This window comes from Cloeon dipterum, chromosome 2, assembly GCF_949628265.1.
Source record: "Cloeon dipterum chromosome 2, ieCloDipt1.1, whole genome shotgun sequence".
NCBI lineage: Eukaryota > Metazoa > Arthropoda > Insecta > Ephemeroptera > Baetidae > Cloeon > Cloeon dipterum.
Genome location: NC_088787.1, coordinates 24,694,102 through 24,715,683, shown reverse-complemented (window position 1 = coordinate 24,715,683; position 21,582 = coordinate 24,694,102). Strand labels below are relative to the sequence as shown.

Genomic DNA, 21,582 nt, shown 5'->3' with positions numbered 1-21,582 from the left:
CATAGTTATCTCCAAATACCGGTAATATTGGGATATTAACCGGTTATGATTAACTTTTCCTTCAGTTTTCTCCGGCAGTTACGTGTTAAGTCAACAACTGGTAAGAAGGAAGACAAAATAAACTGCACGCTGTCACCGCAACAGAGCCGGCAGAGCGACGACAACAGAGAGATGGTGGCGCCGCAATCTGCCTCGTCGCGCAACTAACAATATCGACTGGAGAGACTGGCCATGATGGAGGCCTAGTTGTGCACAGTCTGCTTGTGCGTGCCAATTGCGGCGATTTCCGTGGCGCAGAACGAGTTTTCGGGTGGCGGGGCCTTTCGGGCCGGTAGCTGAGACGCAGGGTGGCATGCGGGCCTGCTGACCTCGCGACCCCGCTGACCATGGGCGCCCAACAGACCAAGGAGAGGATGGTGGCGACCGCCGGACTCACCGTGGGCCGGGCCACCAAAACCAAGCCCCGGGCCCCCAGGGAGGGCCGCCAGCAGGGCTCCAACATCTTCACCGAGCACAGTGGTGAGTACAACGCCACGGGGTCGCAAGACCCCCCGGGGCCCCCGACGCACGGACCCTGACTCGGGGCCAGTGGTACCCCGTCCTAGGGTCCTGAGATCGGCACCGGGCTCAGAAGGGCTAAATTCGATTGGGTCGTAACGCAGGAAATGTCCCAACGCGACGTGTGACTGTCACTGTTACGAGCTTGTTTACCTGAAAAACTCGGGCCTCTCAGCAGGTCGAAAACCTCGTGATTAGTTTTTGAAATGAAGCCGAATTATTCCGTAAAAGGAAACGAGCATAATCGGCGCAGCGATTGTCTAGCTTTTCAATAGAGAGACGTGTACACAAAAGACTTTATCGGCCGACGCTTTACATATTCACGTCAGCCTCCTGACAAAGAGTCCGATTTCATCGAGTACTTTTTTAGAGAGGATTCAATCAGCACCCTATTTCCCCTGCGAAATTTTCGTCCTGAAAAGGCAAATAATAATGCGAATCCAAACAAACAAGGCTGCGGTCACAATGAGAGTAAAAAGGAAACTCCCAGTATTTTCAGGTCTGATTGTGATTACCCTTGATCAGAGTCGACCCTGAGCACATTAAGTGCTGCGCAGCGTAGAAAAATTAGACTATTTAAGTTTAACAGGGGGACCTAATCTTGCAACAACCATCGACCCTGAGGATTTCGATGGGCCAGATTTTTTCTTTGTGATCCTGAACGCACCAGGGATGAATTTTATCTTAACATTGCTTTAACTTAACCCAAGAGGTTTATTTGACTATTTTTCAATTTGAATTTTAAACAATTACTATTATGATAGTTTAAATACAATCTCTATTCATTAGATTATCACATAGATAATTTTTGCCTGATTTTGAACTACTTTCAGGCTATTGTCTGGCAATAATTTTCCTCTGGGTCCTGCTTTTATTCTTTCCCTCAGGGTGACACCCTAATGCTCTGCTGCTTCTTCCAAAGAATTCTGCCGTGGAATTTGGCCGCATTCGATCCTTCTTTGTGTTAGCGCGTTGCGAACGTGAAAATTACTATAAATTGCGATTTGTGCCTGTGTGTGTCGGCGGCAGAAAAGTCTGATTGAGAGGCGGTCGTGTGTGTGTGCGAGCTGAAAAGAGAAAGACACACGCAATTACGCTGCCGCTAACGGGTCGACGGTCCCGTTCTCGGCGGTGTGCTTTTTCTTCGCGATGCTGCTCTCGGACCGAGATATTATATTCTATCTTCTTCTATTGTTTATAGCCGCCAGAGAAGGAGAACGGCGACAACAATTGTCACTGACTGACATTCGTCTAGGCTCGATTTGCAGGCATCACTCACGCGTCTTTCCTCTTGCACTAATTGGGAAACAAGTTGTCAGACGAGCATGCAGGCGCCAAAACGTGTGTTTGCCTTTTTCAGTTTCAAAATTCGCTTCTGCAAAATATTGTGTTATCTTTTTCAAAACCCATTGCTTAAATTAAACACCACAAATGATATCCAGTAAAAATTCAATTGCCTTCCTAGTGCTTATTTGAACTAATCGTAAATTTAAGAATGTGTCCATTGTGCTCTTGAAACGAAATTTTTTCTCCGTTTGAGCTTTCGATGGTGAGCTTGTAAATGAGATCAAATTTTGATGTCCATTAAACCAGAGCAAGTTACGAATATTATTGTAACATATTAGTTAACCTGGAATTTCTAGAAATCTAATTTACCGAGAGTAAAGTCCGTGAAAATGGAACCATAGCATGCGCAGCACAAATAACTTGCGCAATTAAGCAGGCGTGCAAATACTCGGACAATTAATTCCGCCGACTCGGCAGCGAATAAATTAGTGCTGAAACGGAATTAATAATCGGCGCGTCGCAGGGAGGGCAAGCAAACCAAACAACCCTTTTCCATTATCGCTCAATTAGATAATTTGTTTGTTGAAATGCGTGTTGCATCGCGCGGCGGCGACCTAGGGACAGGCAGGGGCGACAAGCTCTGTGTCGTAAAGATTAAATTTCGCGTCTCGATCGTCGGGATAAAAAGTATCGATCCATATGTGCGGTGACGTCACGTGCCGTTGCACCCTGCTGCACCCCCCGACGACTGCAAACACATGCACGCGGCCGCCACTACCAGCCACCCACCCCCTCGCACCCCCGGCGCGCCGGACTTCACAACAGAACATGTGCGTTGCGGGCCGGGAATGCTTTTGTACTTTTGTAGTGTCCCAACGATGGGTTTGATTGACCGTCCAACCGTTCACTCGGGTACATTTTTCTGAGGGAGAGTGAAGAAAGAGTTTAGTCCAGCCAAGTGGAATGGAGATAAACGAATCACTTTACTTTAGACACACAAGAAAAATATTTTTGTTCCCTCATTTGCTGTGGGTGATTATCGTATCAATAAAAAATATTTTATCCTGATAAGTAATGAGCTCAGTAAGATAAAACTAAACGCTAAACACTAAACACTGGAAACGTTTAAAATAAACTTTTACCCTGAAACTATTTTCACAATAAATAAAATAAACAACAGTTACTCTTATGGAAACGTTTGATCTTTTTATTTTTACCTCTCTACAGTTTGAAATGATTTGCTGTAGCATTAGCTCTGCTCATATCTGCGGAAACACCTGTTCGCGTTTTGTGACTGTGATTCCATTTTGTTTGCGGTGCACGCAAGCCATAAAAAGCGAGAGATCCAATCTGCAGAGAATTTTAATTGCCTTCTAAACTATTTGAAATCATAACCTGCCATAAAAGGAAGGGAAAATTTTGTTGCGCGACTAATGGCTGGAGTTTGCCCCGTCCTTGGTGACTCGAGGGAAAAATAAAACGCCGCTGTTATATCTCTGTATTCCAGCAGCCGTCGCTTATCGTCCGGTTTAATTGGAAAGCGCTGTTTCATAATTAATCGATTGTCATTCCGGCGGCTTCTTCCTTCTCCTGTCCGGGATACAAACGAGCGAGCGTCAACAACAGACTCACAATGTCGTTTGTCCACTTAGCTTTGACGTTCAAAACTAATGGGATCCCTCAACAAGTGCACATACCTGAATTCTCTTTGTGCACGCCCCTACCTGGCTTGCTGTTTGGCAAAGGTTTTACCTCTCGGGGCGCAATAAAAATGCAGTTGTGATTAATGAGACAAATTCTTTTACGCCCAGATCCAAAATTACCTGAACTTGACATTGTTAATACGAACAACAAAAGGGTGAAATCACGAAATTTCAAATCTATAGAACTGTCCTATACAGCAAGAATCTGAACAAAAATCATTAACCATTCAGTTTCAGTTAACTTTGGATCGGATGCTTTAACCTCTTTTTTCAAGGTTTATTGGCATCATCCGTTCATACAAAATTTTTGACACTTGATTTCTCATTGTAAGGTTATTAAAATGTCGAGTTCATTGCTATTTTTCTTGATATTTAGTCGTTTACAGTATAAATACGCGTTACAAATTTGTTCAAACTTTTGTCAACGTGTTAATGATTTTTTTAAATCTGTTCTCTTAGAGTATAATATTTGTCTAGCCGCCTAATCTTGATAAAATTTTGAAATATAAGCGGCGATATACCTTCTCATTTCCCCTCACATTTTGCCCTATATAGGATTAAAATCTGGTAAATGGACCTACACACCTTTGCAATTAAATTTTATTCTTTGTAAAGATGGAGTTGAAAAATGTGTGGACCTGCTTCTTAAAGAATCACTGTAGCTTGTTAAGAAAATATTATATAATGGCATTTTTACTACTTCCTCATTTTTTGCTCTTTGCTAAATTGAGATATGGGGATTTAATCTATTCACATATCGCAAATATATCATCTAAAGGTTCGAAGCATAATCTTTTACAGATGTAAATTCCGGTACAACAGCAAGAAGTTAAACGTTTTACAAGATCCAAAGTATCAATCATTGCATCAAATCCGTTCATCTTTGCGTACCGTCCTTTATCTTCTTCTAATTCTATATCTCTAAGGAGAAAAACTGCAGCATATCGTCTGGTCTCTAACCACAATAGTATCAGATTCTCCTCCGCCGACTGCGTCCTTGGAAGGGCTCGGATAAGGTGATTGCTGCACTCGAGTCTGCTCTGACCGGCGGCGACGATCGACGATCAGGCCGCACGAATAAGTAATGAGCGGCTAATGAGCCGGCCACGCTGGAAAATAATGATAATTCTCGGATGCCCCTCTCTTTTCGGCGCCGCCTGAGAGAAGAAAGCAACCTGCTGGGCTGGTGCAGGCAGGCAAGGCAGGCCCCCTCTCCGCGCGCCGCTTCCCGCGTAGGCCAAGAGTAATTGTTGCCAGTGTCCGGCCGGCGGCGGTGACGTCACGTGACTCTCGCCGGCGTACAATTGGGTTGGCCGACGAGTCAGTCAGTTGTTGCCTGGCGCACGTCTCGCCGGTCCACATGCTGCGCGGACAACGCTGATGCTGGACAAAATGATCACGCACTGGGAGGGCGTGTGCGCCGCCATCCGCAGGAGGCGCCGAAAACCAGGTTGGTCCGCCGAAAATTCGCGTTTTCCGTCCGTTTTTATTCACTCCGGGGGCGGCCACGCTAATGGCGGCAGTTGCGAATCTAACATGACCTGGCCCCGCATTCAGGCACAACCTGGATCTCGCAATATAAAGAATGCCCTTCTAACTGAGGTGAAATTTTAAGTTTATCGTGAATGTTTGGATTTAACTCCGTCCAGCAGTTAGAGAAAATTGAAACCTGAGTTCTTAGAAAGACGTGGGCATCCGGTCAGACTCGCACTCATCTTACGGAAAACCTTTAATTGCAATCTGAGCCACTGATAGCTTTGCAATGCAATCCATTGTTCGTTCGAAGGTTATCCTGTGTCATTCATTCCAGAATGCGTCATCCGCTGAAAGCAACAATAAAATTTTACGCTGAACAGCATAATTAAATATGACCCGAGCTCACATAAAAGAACCTTCCGATTAAAAAAGTTAACCTCAACGGCCACATTGAGTTTATTTACCGTGAGAACCCAAAAACCGCTTGTTTTCAGATGATCCTCCCAATTGCTCTGGGCAGGTAAATTTTATAACTCGACAAACGACACGACACACGTACCCACGGTGGAATAATGCTTGAACAATCCAATTTCCAAGCAACGTGTCTGTAATAATGCCATTGAGGTGAGCAGAAACGTTGTTTTGTTTACAAAGCGTTTCTGACAGCAGGAAATTGCATTTTAATGGAAAAGAAAAGAGAGCAGAGGCGAAGCCGAGTAAATAATGCAACAAGTGAAAACGCCTCATTCGCGCGGTGCACTCGTCTCATTACACACTTCCGATCGATCGAGGGAAAAGGGTTGGCCTGCGCCGTCAAAAAGCAGTTTAGAAAGGAGCGAAGACGCCAGCCGCGGCTTTTACTCGCGGACCCGATTCCATAGCCAGACGAGGAAATCGGAGCTCATCACGCCTCTACCCGCTCAATATCAACAACAACAGTTCATGGAGAATTAATTTCCTTCCTGCTTAACTGGGCGGGCTTAATTGCAGACTTAATATTCAGATAATAATTTTGACTCTCGGAGAGAGGGAGAGAAAGGCGTGCCTATTAAAGCCAAAAAGTAAACCAAAATAGGAAATTTAATTATTGGATGATTTTTTTATTTAAAAATTAAATTTGCGAACACTTTTTTGCAGACAATAAATACGTATCCTTAAAATTTGATTTCGAGTTGGCGTTAATACCGAGAAAACATCAAGTAAAATGAGGTTATTTTTGCATCAAAGATTTTCGGCTTCTCACTTCCTTGGGTCAAACGAATAATCGTGCTGCTCCGAGTTTCACATTAAATTATTATTCCACTTTGCGGTGAAACGAAAAAAGTTTTAATTAGTTTCTATCAGCAGCATCGAGCCTCAAGCGCTGTAATAAACTGTGAAGCTCGTGCTTCAATTTTGCCTTTTACTATATGATCACGATTCCCAGGGTGCAGAACAAGAAATTTACTGTTTTTAACATTATGAATATCGTGTGATTGCGCAAGTTGGCGCCGACGGCTGGCATCCACCGCAGATGACGCGCTGATAACAATAATTATATGCTGGACCCGCATCTCGGTGCGAGGAGAGAGAAATTTTGACGCTCAATAAATTCAAGGAATGCTTTCTTGGGGAAATCTGTGCGAGGACGAAAATGCGGGCGTTGAATCAAAATCGCATTTATAGTAATTTTTAAGAACTTCACATAATTTTATACTATTTTTTTAGTTTTAAGTCTGAGCCACATCATCCTAATTTTTTGTAATGCAATTATGCACCTGATATTGAAATAGCGTATAAAAGAAAGTAATTCTTTTTTGTAATTTGCTTTTCTAATTGGAATGGTTCAATTTCAATTCAAAAATAAAAGTAGAAGAACAATTAATCAAGCTGAGTTTGGAGGGACAGATTGAAAACACAATTGAGCCAAGATTGTTATGAATAAAACGAGGCGGACAATGAGCAAAAGTGATGTCATGCGACTCCGGGCGTCCAATGGGTGATTTTAATTAAGCGTTCGAGACGGTCTCACAACGTGATTGCTCAGCCGTATTTTTTCTTCACTCTCGTTCATATACCAACGACGGCGGTCTCGGGTGGCTGGCTGCGAGGATCGCCGTTTTGTTTTTCTCCACTGCCTTTCGGTTCCCACACTCAAAAGTCAAAACTCCATTCAAACCCATCCGCGCAAACAGCCGAGAAAGAAAGAAAGAAAGAGAAATGAAAAGAAGGGAATCGAAAGGGGACTGCGCTGTTTGCGGAGAAATCGGAGTAAATATCCGACTGCAATTATTTCTAAGTCTTTTATTCCAATAGCGCTTTTTCCTTCTTTGAAAGCAGCTCTAGATTCACGGAAGTTTGCAGAGACGGATAGAATAATAATATACCGTTCCTGAGAGGCTGCAAATTTTAATTAATCGGTTTGATGTGGAAAATTTGACGCGGTTCTCATTCTCAAGCTAAATGTTAGAATACAACCTTTCAGACAGATATATTTATTGAGCTTTTAACGCCAGCGTGGAAAATGTCTTAAATTGCAATCCTGTCAGGATGAGAAAAAGGGAAACGATCGTTGTAATTTATCAATTCCAGCAAATACTGGAGAAATAATGAGACAAAAGATGCGGCTCGCCAATTATTTGAATACCTTTCATAACTCACAGCCTACGCCGACAAATAATGAATTAAGCCGAGACCCACACACTCATGCACGTGTTCGACGCGCGGGCTGTGGGAAAGAAACAGAAAAATCGCTGCGAGCAAGCCAAAGAACACTTCCATTCATTCATTCCGCCTTTCGTTTGTCCAAGGCGAGTGTGAGAGACAGAAAAGCAGCCAGTTTGAATATTTAAAACCTCCCTGGGGGCTGCTAGCTGGCACCGGTGTTCGTTTTTCACCAGTCCAGGAGCAATAAAAAGCACGGATAAAAGCCTCGCTGCTTGCTGTTGCGCGTCTGAGGTGGAAAGGAAAGGTGTGGGTGCTAAAAGTTTTTCCCACCTCAGACAAATTAACCGACCAGTTTTTATTTTTTTGTCGTCTTAGTCGTCGACAGGGAATAAAATCGTTAGAGCAAGAGGAGAGGAATTTTGGCATCGGGCCCGGAACATTAAAGGGCGAGCACGAACTGAATTATGATTTCTTGCATCTGGAAGGGACCCGATGAAAAGGTCCGCGTAAATGGATTAAAATCTTGATTTAATGGGTGCGTTACGGAATTATGAAAGGGATACTTTTGATGTTAATGAGTTTAAAATGGAGAAAGCTTGTTCAAGTAGAAACTTTCAGTTGGGCGCTCGATAAATTGTATTTTTTTAAAGAAGCAGAGAACAAGTGGAATAATTTTTCCTCTCGTTACGAGAACGTCTCGTTTTGATGTCTGACATTGAGAAGTGAGAAAATGTCACAATCAAAAATATGCTTCTCTTTGGTTTCCATCGCTGAATTCCAATAAAGCTTGGCAAATTTTTCCAAATAATGCCTTAGAAAGGCTTGGAAGGTTTTTGACTCTGTGTTCTCACGAAGTGAACAAATTTCATCGACAAATATAGGACACTAGTGCCGAGGCAGCGTGAAATCGGAAAACTCGAGGAAATAGCATTGGTTTGCCGTGTGTTTGAAATGGCGAAGCCGCTGATTCGCGCGGTGCTAACTAAATTTAGGGATTGCCGTCGGGTGCTGCAAGCCCGCATATAGAGGGAGCGAAGCAACAACATTCAGTCTCTGAACTATTACGTTCTTGTCAGACGCACTTTGCGCGCCTTGCATCAAAATAAACGTCGCGGCGCCTAATCCAATTAAGGAAGCTGCTTCTGCTCGCAGCAGATTCGAAAGGAAGAATAACGAGCACGAAACCATATTCGCTTCGGTCTCTTTTTCTTCTTCCCTCTCTCACTCGCACGTTGACGTGTGCTGAAGATTTAAAAATTCCTTTAAGCCTCTTTAAGAAGCGGTTGGGTAACTTGACTTTTGACTCGCTGAATCCGGCGAAGTGAGAAAATCGCGTTTTATTTAATCCTCCAATCAGATTCACTTCAGTTAAAAGAATGTTTTTTCAAGGGAGGATGACATAATTCCAATTCTAACGAGCACTTTTGTGGGTAACGATATTGGATTTTCAACATTCACATACAGCAGAAAATATTACTTATTAAAAATGATTTAAGTTGCTGAATTTGCAATATATTAGAGTTGACTTCAATTCATTTGAATCACCCTTTTACCGTTCAACTAATTAAAAACAATTTAAATTCCGCAAATATTTTAAATGTTCAAATGAGGTTTGTTATCTCTTGTCTGGATGTAAAGCAATGTGATAATTAGTTCCATGCTAATCGGTTGGGCCGAAGGAAGTTCCATTTCGTGTTTTTGCTTGGACGACGCGTGGTATAAAAAAGGAAGCCAATATCCTCTTGGTCGGTTTCTCTTCTCTCGTCTCGGGCCGTTCTTCGTTCGTTGGTTCGTTTCGGGCGTTTGAGCCAGTTGATCACTGGATTTTTTGCTCTGCGGCACAAAAGGAAGAATCGATCGTGGCCAAGAGAGACAGACAGCCGAGGGGAGCACTGCCCCTTCGTGCTTTCTCGAAGCGCGGAATTTCTCCTTTTCGCTAATTATTATAGCTCTTTGATAAACAGTCTTTATCTCCGGGCGATCGATTCAGTTAACGCGCGACGGCCTACTTAATTCTGATTTTTTTTTTCGCCTCGGCTGCACTAGATTGCAGGTTAATTAATTGTAAAATGATCCTCTAGAGTTTCTCTATGCCTTCGCCAATTAAATAAAAATTGTATAAGTTCTTAAAAAAATGGAAAAACTATTTTTTTAGCTGATCCGATTACCTGGAATTATAATTCTACTAGAATTTTTATCTGGACGCCGAGAAAGTAAATTATTTTGTTATATCTAACCTAGATTATGTGTTTTGGTCCGATTAATTCTATGATCTCCAATTTTATTTTTTTATGTATTTAATTGCTCTGCAGCTGTGCCAAATATGTTTTACGGAACATAACTGCATTTTAATAACAAATCGTAATATTTTGTAATCATTAAAGCCCATTGATTTGGACGCGTGAAAAAAGTTAAATTGTTTTTTATCATTTTGGTTTTTGCAAGATTTTTCAACTGTATTTTACTCCTGCTTTTTATTTCTATGCTTTTATAAGTATTTTCTCTTCAATCGCGATCCTTAAAAATCTTACCCCTTTTAAAATATTCATACGCAAAATCGTTTTCTCGCTTGAACGCACTCGGCGCGCAATTAAAAGCGGCCCTTCGTGTACAAACATTTCTGCGAAACAAGCAAGCGAGCGAGCGAGGACGGAATATAATATTTTCACTGCCGTCTGACGGGAGCAACGTGCTCTCTTGTCGCCGAGGGTTGTTGGGGGTGGAAGGCTGAGGTGGTGGTGATTCAAAATGTGACTCACGGCCCTTCACGAGAGCGAGAGCAAAAAAAACGACGCTGAAGAGTGGGAGCAGCGAGATGAGAGGAGAGAAGAATGAAAGACGCTGAGTCGCTTGCGTGTCGCGCCTTTCTTTCGGGCCTTTTTTCTATGCAGCAGCAGCAACGAGACAGATCTCTCGGCTCTGCGTCGCAGCAGGCCTCCCTCTCCGCAGGGAAACCAACCAGTCAACCCAATTTGGAGTTGTAACGCCACTTGGGCTATCAACAATGCAATAATAATTCTTACTTTATTCAGAAACTTAAATCTTGTAGTGGATTTTGGTTGGTTTCATTTCCTCTAAAAGTGTTTATTGTTAGAAACTACGATCGATATGTGGATAGAGCTGTTTGGGCCCTAAACTTAATATTATTTATCGAAAAGAATAAAATACAGGGTCGTTAATCGCACGAAAGCTGTGGAAATTTGATTTCATTTGGCTTTTTAAATAAAATGTTACGTTTTTTTTATCAGACTTTCTCTTGAACGTTATAACATACACAATAATTTTGTATTAACAACAATGGATGGTTGTAGGGTGTGCACTGCAAACAACAAATTGGCAGTATTCTCTGCTGTACATAACTCGTGGACTGTGGACTGACCCCACTGGAGCGAGAGGGGATGAATGAGAATGTTGAGGGAATAAAAGAAAGACTTTTGTCTGGCTGTCTGGCGCAGCAGTCAGACAATTTGCCTACAACAAAGGCAGGGGGCAGATGGGCGGCAATACGTAAAACTGCCTTTTTAATTGCTGCATTCGCTTTGTCCGTGCACGCCGGCTGCCGCTGCCGCACCAAAATTTCCACTTTTATTGCAGGAAGTCGTCTCCCTTCCCGCCTTCCCTATCGCTTTTCTTAAATTTATCTGAAATTATTAGTTTGAGGAATATACTCTTGTATCTTTTTCCTGCTTAAATTTACTTCTCCGTGACAACTTGATATAGTAAATAAATTTACGTATGATACTCTTTTGATGGAAAATCCTTCGATAAAGAGGTCCAAAAGCGTTTCAATCTGATATTCTCTCTGGCTGACAGCAGTTAACAATTACTACGCGCTTACAACTCGATTTGAGCACTCGAAATGTGATTGAAGCGGCGCTGATAAGCTCGGTCGCAATCAGAGCGTTCCCCTTTGTTTGTATTTAATGCCTGGCAGCAATATACACAATAATTTAAAGCAAGTGCTCGCGGTGAGTCACGCGCGCGATGACTTTTATCACTCTCTGCCATTATCTGAATGGAACAGTTCGATAGGAAAAGAAAGACAAAAGAAAACGTAGCAGCTTTTGCTTTCCACTGTCAAAAGAAATTCCGCGAAGCAAGCTCGACTCGTGTTTTGCAAACGTAAAAGGATTACAAACCGCGGGGAAATCGAGAAGGAGAACATGAGAAGATTTCATAATTTAATCCGAGCCAGAACGCACGGCGGATCCGTGTCACGGGTTTTATGTGCGAGAGTATACAAACGGCGTTGGCGTGGCAGGTCGAGCGCGCGGAAGTGACCTGGGTCAATGAGCCGCACGACACAGATCGCTCCATGCACATGCACACGAACATTTAAAAGGGGAATTCTCAAATGCAGAAAAAATGTACCTGTCAACGCCCAGACTCTGCAAAGCCCTCTGCACGAAAGGGGAAAATTTGAAGGGTGTCCAAGCAACCATTAATTTGTTGCAAAACAAAACCACAACACTTTCATTTCGATCGTATTGTGTTTCGAGATGAAAATATTCAAATGCTAAGACTCGATCTGCACGAATTTGAGCCCATTGCAAATGAATGGATAAAATTGCTCAAGGTTTAGCGTTAAGGTCGCTATGCTTCAATCCACCGATATCAAATCCAGGATCTTTCCGCACAATTTGTTAACGAGCGTGTGTCAGACACGTCGATCAGACTCATTCATCTCGATGTTATTTAAGGATGTGTTTCATCAACTTTCAAGAGATGAAATACGGTCCACACGAAGGGTAGCATACCTGGGTGGTCCCTTTTCATCCTTGCCGCCAGCAGTTTCGGCTGCAATGGAATGCGAATCGTGTATCATTAGCGCACGGGGTCGCCGCGTTGGACACAAAAGTCGAAGAACAGCTGCTTCCTTTGCATTCCGGTCAAATTGTTATAAATATATAGAAAGCCAAATATGAACTATAATTTAGTCTCAAGTGACTCTTGAGACACTTGAGACGAGAAATTAATCACTTAAACCGCAAATCCACTGTTGCCATTTTTGCACATTTCACTTGGAGCCGAATTGTGGTGACCGCCAAATCCGCCCGAGATATTCCATTACAAAAATCAATGCCCTCGGGAAAAACGCGGTGACCCCGGCCGTCGATGCTCACGCGAAACAATAAAAGGCGAATCGCACGACACGAAACGCGGGAATGCGAAATGTCGCGTGTGACACACTATTTTGCGTTAACCGGCATTAGAAAATAATTTCAACGTGTTTGCAGCGGCGCTGGTGCAGGCGAGGCGGCTGCCGGACATTCCCGACCGGAGTGGCGACGGCAGCGAGTTGGGGGCGCCCCTCCTGGGCTCCATGTCGCTGCTCGAGGGCGCCACCCGCTGGACGTCCAAAGAGAACCTGCTGGCTCAGGAGGAGGACGACCCGCAGCTCTTCGTCGCCCTCTACGACTTCCAGGCGGGCGGCGAAAACCAGCTGAGCCTGAAGAAAGGTATATGCCAGATGAGATCCTCGCGTTTTTATCAATAAATTAAATCAACAACAAGTGACGGTCCATCGTTGAATGCCATACTATATTTTTTAAATTATTTTTTAACAATTGGGGATTTTAGTTTTTTAATTATTCTGTGTGTTAAGTCATTGTAACTGACACTTTGTGATTTCAGGCGAACAAGTTAGAATACTGAGCTACAACAAAAGTGGAGAGTGGTGCGAGGCACATTCCACTGCTGGCCAAGTTGGCTGGGTCCCTTCAAACTACGTTTCACCGGCAAACTCTCTGGAAAAACACTCATGGTATGATCACTATTCCATTTCCTAAACTTTCAGTCACTTCCATATGCGGAGCAAAACTTACAAGATAAAATCGTTTGTTATTATATTTAGGGTCAAAATTCCTCTCGAGAACAAGCTCCTCTTATTTTACACTTTCAATGCACTAAAATTAAAACCATTCAATAGGTGGTTTTTATTGTGTAAAATTTAAAATTATTCAATACCTTTGGCGATACACTCACATTGTGGAGCAACAATTTCCTTATCTTCGTTGTCAGAATTAATTGCATCTCACTTAAATTTTTGAAGTTGACATGAATACTGTATTTTTTCCAAGAACGAAGACAAGTCCATCCCAATACTGTACAACGATAATGCATCTCTCACTCGCATCTTTGGTAACTTGCTGACATTTTCGAAAATCGCAGGTACCACGGTCCGATTTCGCGCAATGCGGCCGAATACCTTCTGAGCTCAGGGATCAACGGCAGCTTCTTGGTGCGGGAGAGCGAGTCGAGTCCCGGCCAGCGGAGCATCTCACTGCGCTACGAGGGCAGGGTCTACCACTACCGCATCAACGAGGACCCTGAGGGCAAGGTCTACGTCACTGCCGAGAGCAAGTTCAACGCTCTGGCTGAGCTGGTGCACCACCACTCAATGCACGCTGACGGCCTCATCACGCAGCTGCTTTACCCCGCGCCCAAGCACAACAAACCCACCGTCTTCGCCCTCAGCCCAGGTAAATGCCTGAAAAAGAAAATTGTATTTGAGGATTTTAATTTTGTTTTTCATCGCAGAACCTGACGAGTGGGAAATTAACCGAACTGATATTGTAATGAAACACAAGCTTGGCGGCGGCCAGTATGGTGACGTGTACGAGGCCATATGGAAGAGGTACAACATGACCGTGGCTGTCAAAACCTTGAAGGTATGTACTTTTTTCAAACCGTAAACTCTAGTACAACCCTTTCTCGTTTGCAGGAGGACACGATGGCCTTGAAGGACTTCCTCGAGGAAGCTGCCATCATGAAGGAGATGAAACACCCCAACCTGGTGCAGCTACTGGGCGTGTGCACTCGTGAGCCTCCGTTCTACATCATCACCGAGTTCATGAGCAAGGGCAACCTTCTGGATTACCTCAGGACGGCCAACAGAGATCAAATCAACGCTGTGGTTCTCATGTACATCGCCACACAAATCGCCAGTGGCATGTCCTACTTGGAAAGCAGGAATTTCATACACAGGTGAGCCCATATATCTCTTTGACTCAAATGTCTCAACTTGAACTTGGATCAATTCGATTTTAGGGACCTGGCAGCCCGAAATTGCTTAGTTGGCGAGAATCACCTGGTCAAGGTGGCTGACTTTGGACTGGCAAGACTGATGCGTGACGACACGTACACTGCTCATGCAGGTGCCAAATTCCCCATTAAGTGGACGGCCCCGGAAGGGCTGGCGTACAATAAGTTTTCAACCAAGGTAAGTTCTCGTTCCAATTTCATTATGTGCAGAACATTTAAACTGTGGAAATAGGTCAAAATCAATATTTCCCTGATTGATAGACTGTCGTAGAATATACTTTTCACTAAAGTACTGTAGTTGTGCTTTGCTTGATCAATTTTTTGTTCTCTTGATCTGCAGTCTGATGTGTGGGCATTTGGAATCCTGCTGTGGGAAATTGCCACGTACGGCGTGTCTCCGTACCCTGGGATTGAGTTGACTGATGTTTATCATAAGCTAGAAAAGAACTACAGGATGGAGTGCCCGCCTGGGTGCCCACCCAAAATCTACCAACTCATGTGTACGTGCTGGCGGTGGAATCCCAACGACCGACCCACCTTCAAGGAAATCCACCACTCTCTGGAGAACATGTTTCAAGAGTCGAGCATCACCGAGGGTAAGCGCTTCTTTACCAATAATTCGGCTCTGTTGCTAATGATTGAATCTTTTTGCATGTGCAGAGGTTGAAAAGCAGCTCCAGGGAGGAACACCTCAACTGCCTTATAAGAAGCCCCATGCTGGCAGCACTGGGAACATTCATGGCCTTGTGGAGCAAATGGCAGCAGGTCAGTATATCACGTTTTAAAAAGAAGCATTAAAAATCACTTGCAGAAATATAAAATGAGTGCGACTCTTTCTTACGTGACTAATAATGAACTGTCTGCAGCTGAGAGTACGGGCAGCAAGCTGTCAACCTTTGCGGTGCCCTCCACCAACAAGGGTGCGATGGTGCAGCTGCGGCGGACAACCAACAAGCGGGGGAAGCAGGCGCCTGCGCCACCCAAGAGGACGAGGTAAGGGTTGCCCCATTTTTTTATTACTCTTGCGTGCTAAATAGAGTTCTATCACGCTTTTCAGCCTGCTGTCATCGTGCAGCTCATTCAGGGACAGCACTTACGACCAGGAGGCCGTTGACGCCGACGACGATCTAAACGGTATTGAAAAGATCTTTGAAGGTATCGGGTCCCCTCCTCTTTACCAAACGCACGCATCGCTGCTAGCCCAGCCTCACTCGCATCTCAACTAATAAGATACTTCTCTAGTAAAACAAAACTTCAGGAAGGAGGACCACTGATCAGACACTTACTTTTCTCAACTTGCGTTTCAATTTTGAACTTGATGACTTTCCAAGAGTAAATTAACACAAACCAAGATATCTCGATTTGAGGATTGTAAAGTCTTCACGTTCGGGAATGGAATCCGAATTCATTTCACCTGAGTGCTTCGTGTAAATAAGCGCAGTTTCATTCTACGGCATGCAAGGAAGCAGTGTGCTTTGCTTGAATGCTTGAATTTAATAAACAGTCGCCTACCTCTGGGACAATGAACTAATATATCATCTTCCAATAAAAACAGGCATAACGAAAGATCTGCAGACCATGAGCAAGGGGGACAGTGAAGGAGAGCTGCAGGATCAAACACCAGACACTGATGACTCAGGTGCTCACTCATACCCTGAAGCAACCGGTGCTTTCTTCCAAGGGTGAGTCTCTGTATTACTACTGGGGCTGTGAAATTTAGACTAACTCGCTGGCAACATTTCATCTGGCCAAATAGTAGTTGATTTCAAATTAATTTAGACGAGGAATTTTTATCATTCCGTTGCAAACGACTAGTATTGCAAAATTTTAACCAAGCACAAATATTCCAGATAAATAAAGCTTTTTCATATTTTGGGTGGTGGATTGAATTCAACTGATTTCCTTAAAAATGAAATTCTAGATATTTTAGAATGTTAACCCATATCTGCTAGTTCCCTTATAAATTTTGCTTCAAATCCAATTTGTAAATTTCGATCATCTGCTTTGTTTTGGTATTTAAGCTTCCTTAAAAAATTTTGCTCTGCATGTGTCAGTGTCTAAATTTCACGGCCTCCTGAGCAATGTTGGGCTAGTTACGCAATTTGATCCATTTCTTTGTGAAATTCCAGTTTAACTCGCAATTAATCAAGTAATCTTGTTATGATACTCAATCGGAATTGCCTTGCTAACTTTTGGCCCCTTTTCCATTCGCAGGACATCATCGTTCAAGCGCGCCCCGGTGATGGGCAACCGCGGCCTGGAGCAGCGCACGGGCAAAAAGTCGAAAACGTACCCACCGAAAGAGGCCTCGCAGCACCCCAAGGTGCACGTGGCCGCCCTGGAGGTGCAAAACGTGAAGCGGGCCATCAACAGGTACGGCACGCTGCCCAAGGACGTGCGCATCGACGCCTACCTCGAGTCAATGCGGCAGGACGCGGCAGCCGATCTGCAGCCGAGTGACGACCTGTCCACCGAGTTGCAGCAGAACCAAATGACGCGCAGCAACTCGTCGGGCGGCGGCGGCTTCCACCCGCTGTCGCCCAAGCAGCGGACGCGCGAGGCGGCCAACCTGCGCACCTTCCGTACCGGCAGCCCGTCGCGGGCGCACCAGCCAAGCCTTGCCGACCTCGAGTTCCCGCCCCCGCCGTCGGACCTGCCGCCGCCGCCCGAGGAATTTGACAATGAAAGGCCCTACACGCCTGAGTTGCCTCCGCCGCCCGCCTCCAAACAGCAGTCGCATCACGCGACGCCGAGCCCCGAGCGGCGCCGCAAGGCGCTACCGTCGCCCAGGACGGTGCGTCACCTAAAGAAGCCCAGCGGTGACGAGGAGGACGTGGCCACCCTGGCGCCGTCAGTCGAGGAGGCGAGTTCGCGCTTTGGCGTCAGTTTACGCCACCGCGAGCCCTCGACCGACTCATGCAGCAGCGCCAAGTCGGCCGGCCCCACGGCGGCCAACTCGGCCTCGCCAGACTCTGCATCACCGGGCAACTCAAACAAGTCATCGGACGACGGTCGCCTCAAGGAGCTGATGGAGCTCAAACTGGCCGCTGAGATTAAAGAGAAGGCTGACTCCAAGTACGGTAAGCCCAGAGAGATTTCTCCCGTGGAGACGTCCATTCTGGATCCGGCCGCGCAGCTCGTAGCTGAGCTTGGCGAGAGCCTCCGCCCGCAGCACAAGCCCATCGAGACTAAGAGCGCTTTGAGGAAAGTCAGTGACTCCAACTCGACTAGTTTCAAGGCGCAGCTCAAGAAGTTTGACTCTCAGAAGAAGGATGCCGAGACGGACAGTCCGATCAACTTCAAATCTCGCCTAAGAAAGGTCAGTGCTGTTTCTGATTTTCTAATCACTCTCCCAGCATGGAAAACTCACTATTTTTAAGTCTTTATTCTTACAAGATATATTTGTATGATGGAAACAATTTTATATCAATTTTACTCTATAAAATATATGCCTCAAAGAAAGAATGACGCACTGGCATAAGGATTTTGTCATTCAATTGCAAAAAGCTTGAATTAAATTGTTATATTGGACAAAAGATTTAATAAAATGGGTAGCTATTTTTTTAGTATTTGAAAAATCTAAGTTTGCGTTAAATTACTACTTGTTGGATGCCAAATTTTGTTCTAGTTTACTAATTACGTATCAATAATATCAACATTATTTAACGCTTATTGACCCAACGATTGATTTGTCTCATTGAACAGTGTCTCTATACGCTCTATACAAATCCAATATCTGCTAAATTGAGACTAAAACTATATTTTTTAGTCATTTTCGAAATTTAGAATCGCCAATATCGCTGAAATCGTTGTATTAAAAATTTCCACCTCTGTACATGGTTCCCATCATGAAAAGCAACACGATGAATTCAATGGTTTCCCCGTAAATTAAAACGTTGGATGCTTTGAGTTCCCTTGTAAGTGGTAAAACATACCAAGTTCAATACTACGTTAGAAATTAAATTTTTTTCTCGCCACCAATTAAATATAATCCTTCAATTTGGTTAATAACTTACACTCGTAATTTCAGATTGACAGTTCGGATAAGAACCGCAAGCAGGATGAGGAGGAGAAAGAAAGCGTTGAGAAGAAGCGAGACAGCGGTGAGGGTATGCGCGCCGATGAGCCGGAGGACAAGCGCAAAAGCACGGGCAGCATCAGCAGCCTGAAGAAGCTGTGGGAGAACAAGGATGACGAGACGGCAGCTGTGGCCAAGGAGGTGGCAAAGGAGGAGGCCAACGAGGACGAGGGCAAGGTGGCGAGCAAGCGCGTGTGGCCGCCGCCAGCTGACGAGAAACCTGCCGTGCCGACCAAGCCGGCCGTTGTTAAAGCGGCCAAGCCGGTGCTGCCAGCCAATACAGTGGCCAAGACCTCATCCATCTACGCCACGCCGACGCCGTCGACGCTCGGCGCCAAGAGCGTCAGCAGCAGCAGCAGCAACAAGAGTCCGCCGCCGGTGCCGACCGAGAAGCCGCCGGCCACCAGTAGCAAGGACAGCATCCTAGAAATCTCGCAGGCGCTTGAAACAAGCCTCGCGTCGCTCAAGTCGGCTAACAACGTCAGCACCTCCAGCATTATCCAGCTGTCTGACAAGGTGGGTCACATCGTTAATTTGACAACAAAATGTTACAAGAGGAGTGAAAAATTAAAATCCTCGGCGGATTTTGGTGCTTAAAGTGGTGATAAAAGTTTGGTATTAAATTGGTAGAAGATTAGTGCCAAATTTGGGGATTTCAGAGCAGCATTGGTACATTTTATAATTGTAAATATTTGTCCAAAACTACAAATATGGTTTTCCGGCCAAAATATAATTATACGAATGTATGTTGTTGCAGGTGGGTCTGTTCCATGGGTCATGCCTGAGTTTCTCAGACGGCATCCCGCCGCACGGCCGCTTCCAGTTCCGCGAGCTGCTCACGCGTCTGGAGCAGCAGGCGCGACTGCTGCGCTCGGCCGGCTCTCGCAACTCAGCCGACAACGCCAGACTCTTCACCGACGTGCAGAACACGATCAGGGACGTTGTGAACGCGGTGCAGAGATAACTGTCTAGTTCTTCCCCGTCGCCGCCGCCTTCGCCGCGAATCGAACACTGAAAGCCGCCAACCGGCCGGGTCTGCTCTCTCCCTACCCCTCCCCGCCCCGCGCCCCCTCTCGTAGCTGAAAGCGACCCCCGTTGAATCCACTATTGAGTACTATTTACTATGGCTTGGCAAGTTGCAGAAATAGGATTTTATTTTCTGTGATATCCTCTGATTTGCATTTTGTGCAAAATTGATTGATGATTGCTCGCTCTCCTTGGTCGAAACTTGAGTGGAACGCTGTCTTCTGAACCGAATCGTAGACGCTGCAGTCAGGGTCGGTGCCGGACCCTCCCGCGGAAACGTTGAGAAAGCCGACTTTCTCGTGCTAGTCTTTTATTTCTGTTGTAAATTGCTTCTTCGGTTTTTTACAAGTGAGAAATGTGCCGCGTAAGCAGGAGAGTATAAGTGTAGCTTTTCCCCCGGAATTTTCCAAGTACACAGTCGTTTTAATCGGTTGCTTTTGTTCAATTGTTTTGTAAACACGCATTTGAAATCGCTCCCAGTGATGGGGATACGAAAGAAAAGTCATTCCGACACTCTTTTCGTCATTCCTCGAGTTTCTGCTGCAATTTGTTGTCTTGTTAAATGATTTACTGTGATTTTGGTTTCAGATTTTTCACGAATTGCCATGGTTATTTAAAAATATTACACTCTATATAAATGTGAAAAGTATGAACTCTTTATATTTTCCTTTTGTACATAAATATTGATACGAGAAGGAATAATTGCTATATACTTTGTAACCGTAACATAATGTGTAATGAGTGTGAACTTTATAAAGTAAAAGAGAATAAACTAGAAATGAAAAATGCATCACACGAGTTTTAATATACATTAAAAAATAAACCCCACCTGCTTGATCTCCAACTTTTCCGTTTGAATTAAAAACAAAATAATTTAACTTTAATTTTTAAATGTGTATGGATTGGCCGACACAAATTATTTTACTGACGATCTTGCAGCGAGCTTTTCATTACCATATAGTCTTTATACCATGATAAATTCATTCAAAACCAGCTTTTCAAGATCTCTCAGATCGAGCCCAAATTCTATGTCACGCCGGCGGTAGTTGACCAAAAATGGAAATCAGCATTTTACGAGAATAGGCCCGCGCTTACGTGACACTCAAATCACGGCTTCCACTTTATACTTGATTTGTAAAAACAAAAGTTTTCATTGCGAATCGCAGCCAAACTGAGTTTGCCCTCTGCGGGAAAACGACAAACTTTTACCATTTTCTCTTCTGTGAAATGAACAAATTTATTATATTGCAAGCTCCTAAATAGTGATTCAAAATCTTGGTTAAAATCTGTGGTGTACAATTGTGTATTTAATAAAGTAAAATCACTAACTGACTGTGAGCAAGTTATTTAGCAGAGAAGAGTAATGAATGGTTGACGACTAGGGGAAGCAGGGGAAATAGAGAGGGAGCTCGTAACTCAGGGCAAGTTTCCCACCCCACCTGATAAACAACAATTTAGTGACAAATTTTCGTCACATTCATAGGATTCCGGGAAGCGAGAGATAAACGAACATTGCCTTGATCTTAATTTTACCTGAGAGGAATCAATTGCTTTAAATCATGGGTATATGGTATTATACGGCAAACAGGCACAAATTGACGCTTCATTTTCTTCTTGTACGGCTTTTCAGATCGTGATGTAAAATATCTAGTCGAGTGGGAATTCGAAGACCCCATTTTTCCATATGATGAAAAAATGAGCGAGCTGAGTTCCTCCCATGAATTCAGCGATGACGAATTTATTAGGTGCGAATTTCCACTGAGT

At 44.3% G+C, this 21,582-nt stretch overlaps 1 protein-coding gene across 3 annotated transcripts; it reads left to right on the top strand.

The window, feature by feature from the left end:
* Positions 1-165: 165 nt before the first annotated feature.
* Abl (tyrosine-protein kinase Abl) lies at positions 166-20,608 on the top strand. Of its 3 annotated transcripts, none has more exons than XM_065478647.1 (15): positions 166-519; positions 12,908-13,129; positions 13,305-13,434; positions 13,842-14,152; positions 14,211-14,341; positions 14,395-14,657; positions 14,721-14,892; positions 15,055-15,310; positions 15,375-15,479; positions 15,581-15,707; positions 15,772-15,869; positions 16,270-16,396; positions 16,929-18,033; positions 18,745-19,308; positions 19,550-20,608. In XM_065478647.1, exons 1-15 carry the CDS (start codon positions 387-389, stop codon positions 19,754-19,756), a joined length of 3,951 nt encoding a protein of 1,316 aa, XP_065334719.1. In that variant the 5' UTR covers positions 166-386; the 3' UTR covers positions 19,757-20,608. The 3 variants fall into 3 exon arrangements, with proteins under 3 accessions (XP_065334719.1, XP_065334720.1, XP_065334721.1); XM_065478648.1 differs by having other exon boundaries at positions 168-519; positions 15,772-15,848; XM_065478649.1 differs by lacking the exon at positions 166-519 and adding an exon at positions 4,818-4,998.
* Positions 20,609-21,582: the final 974 nt, after the last annotated feature.

Excerpts from the sequence above, each read along its gene's own strand:
- Abl (XM_065478647.1), top strand. The coding sequence starts at position 387 with ATGGGCGCCCAACAGACCAAGGAGAGGATGGTGGCGACCGCCGGACTC. Across the intron at positions 520-12,907 it reads CATCTTCACCGAGCACAGTG|CGGCGCTGGTGCAGGCGAGG; the intron begins GTGAGTACAACG and ends ACGTGTTTGCAG. Across the intron at positions 13,130-13,304 it reads CCAGCTGAGCCTGAAGAAAG|GCGAACAAGTTAGAATACTG; the intron begins GTATATGCCAGA and ends TTGTGATTTCAG.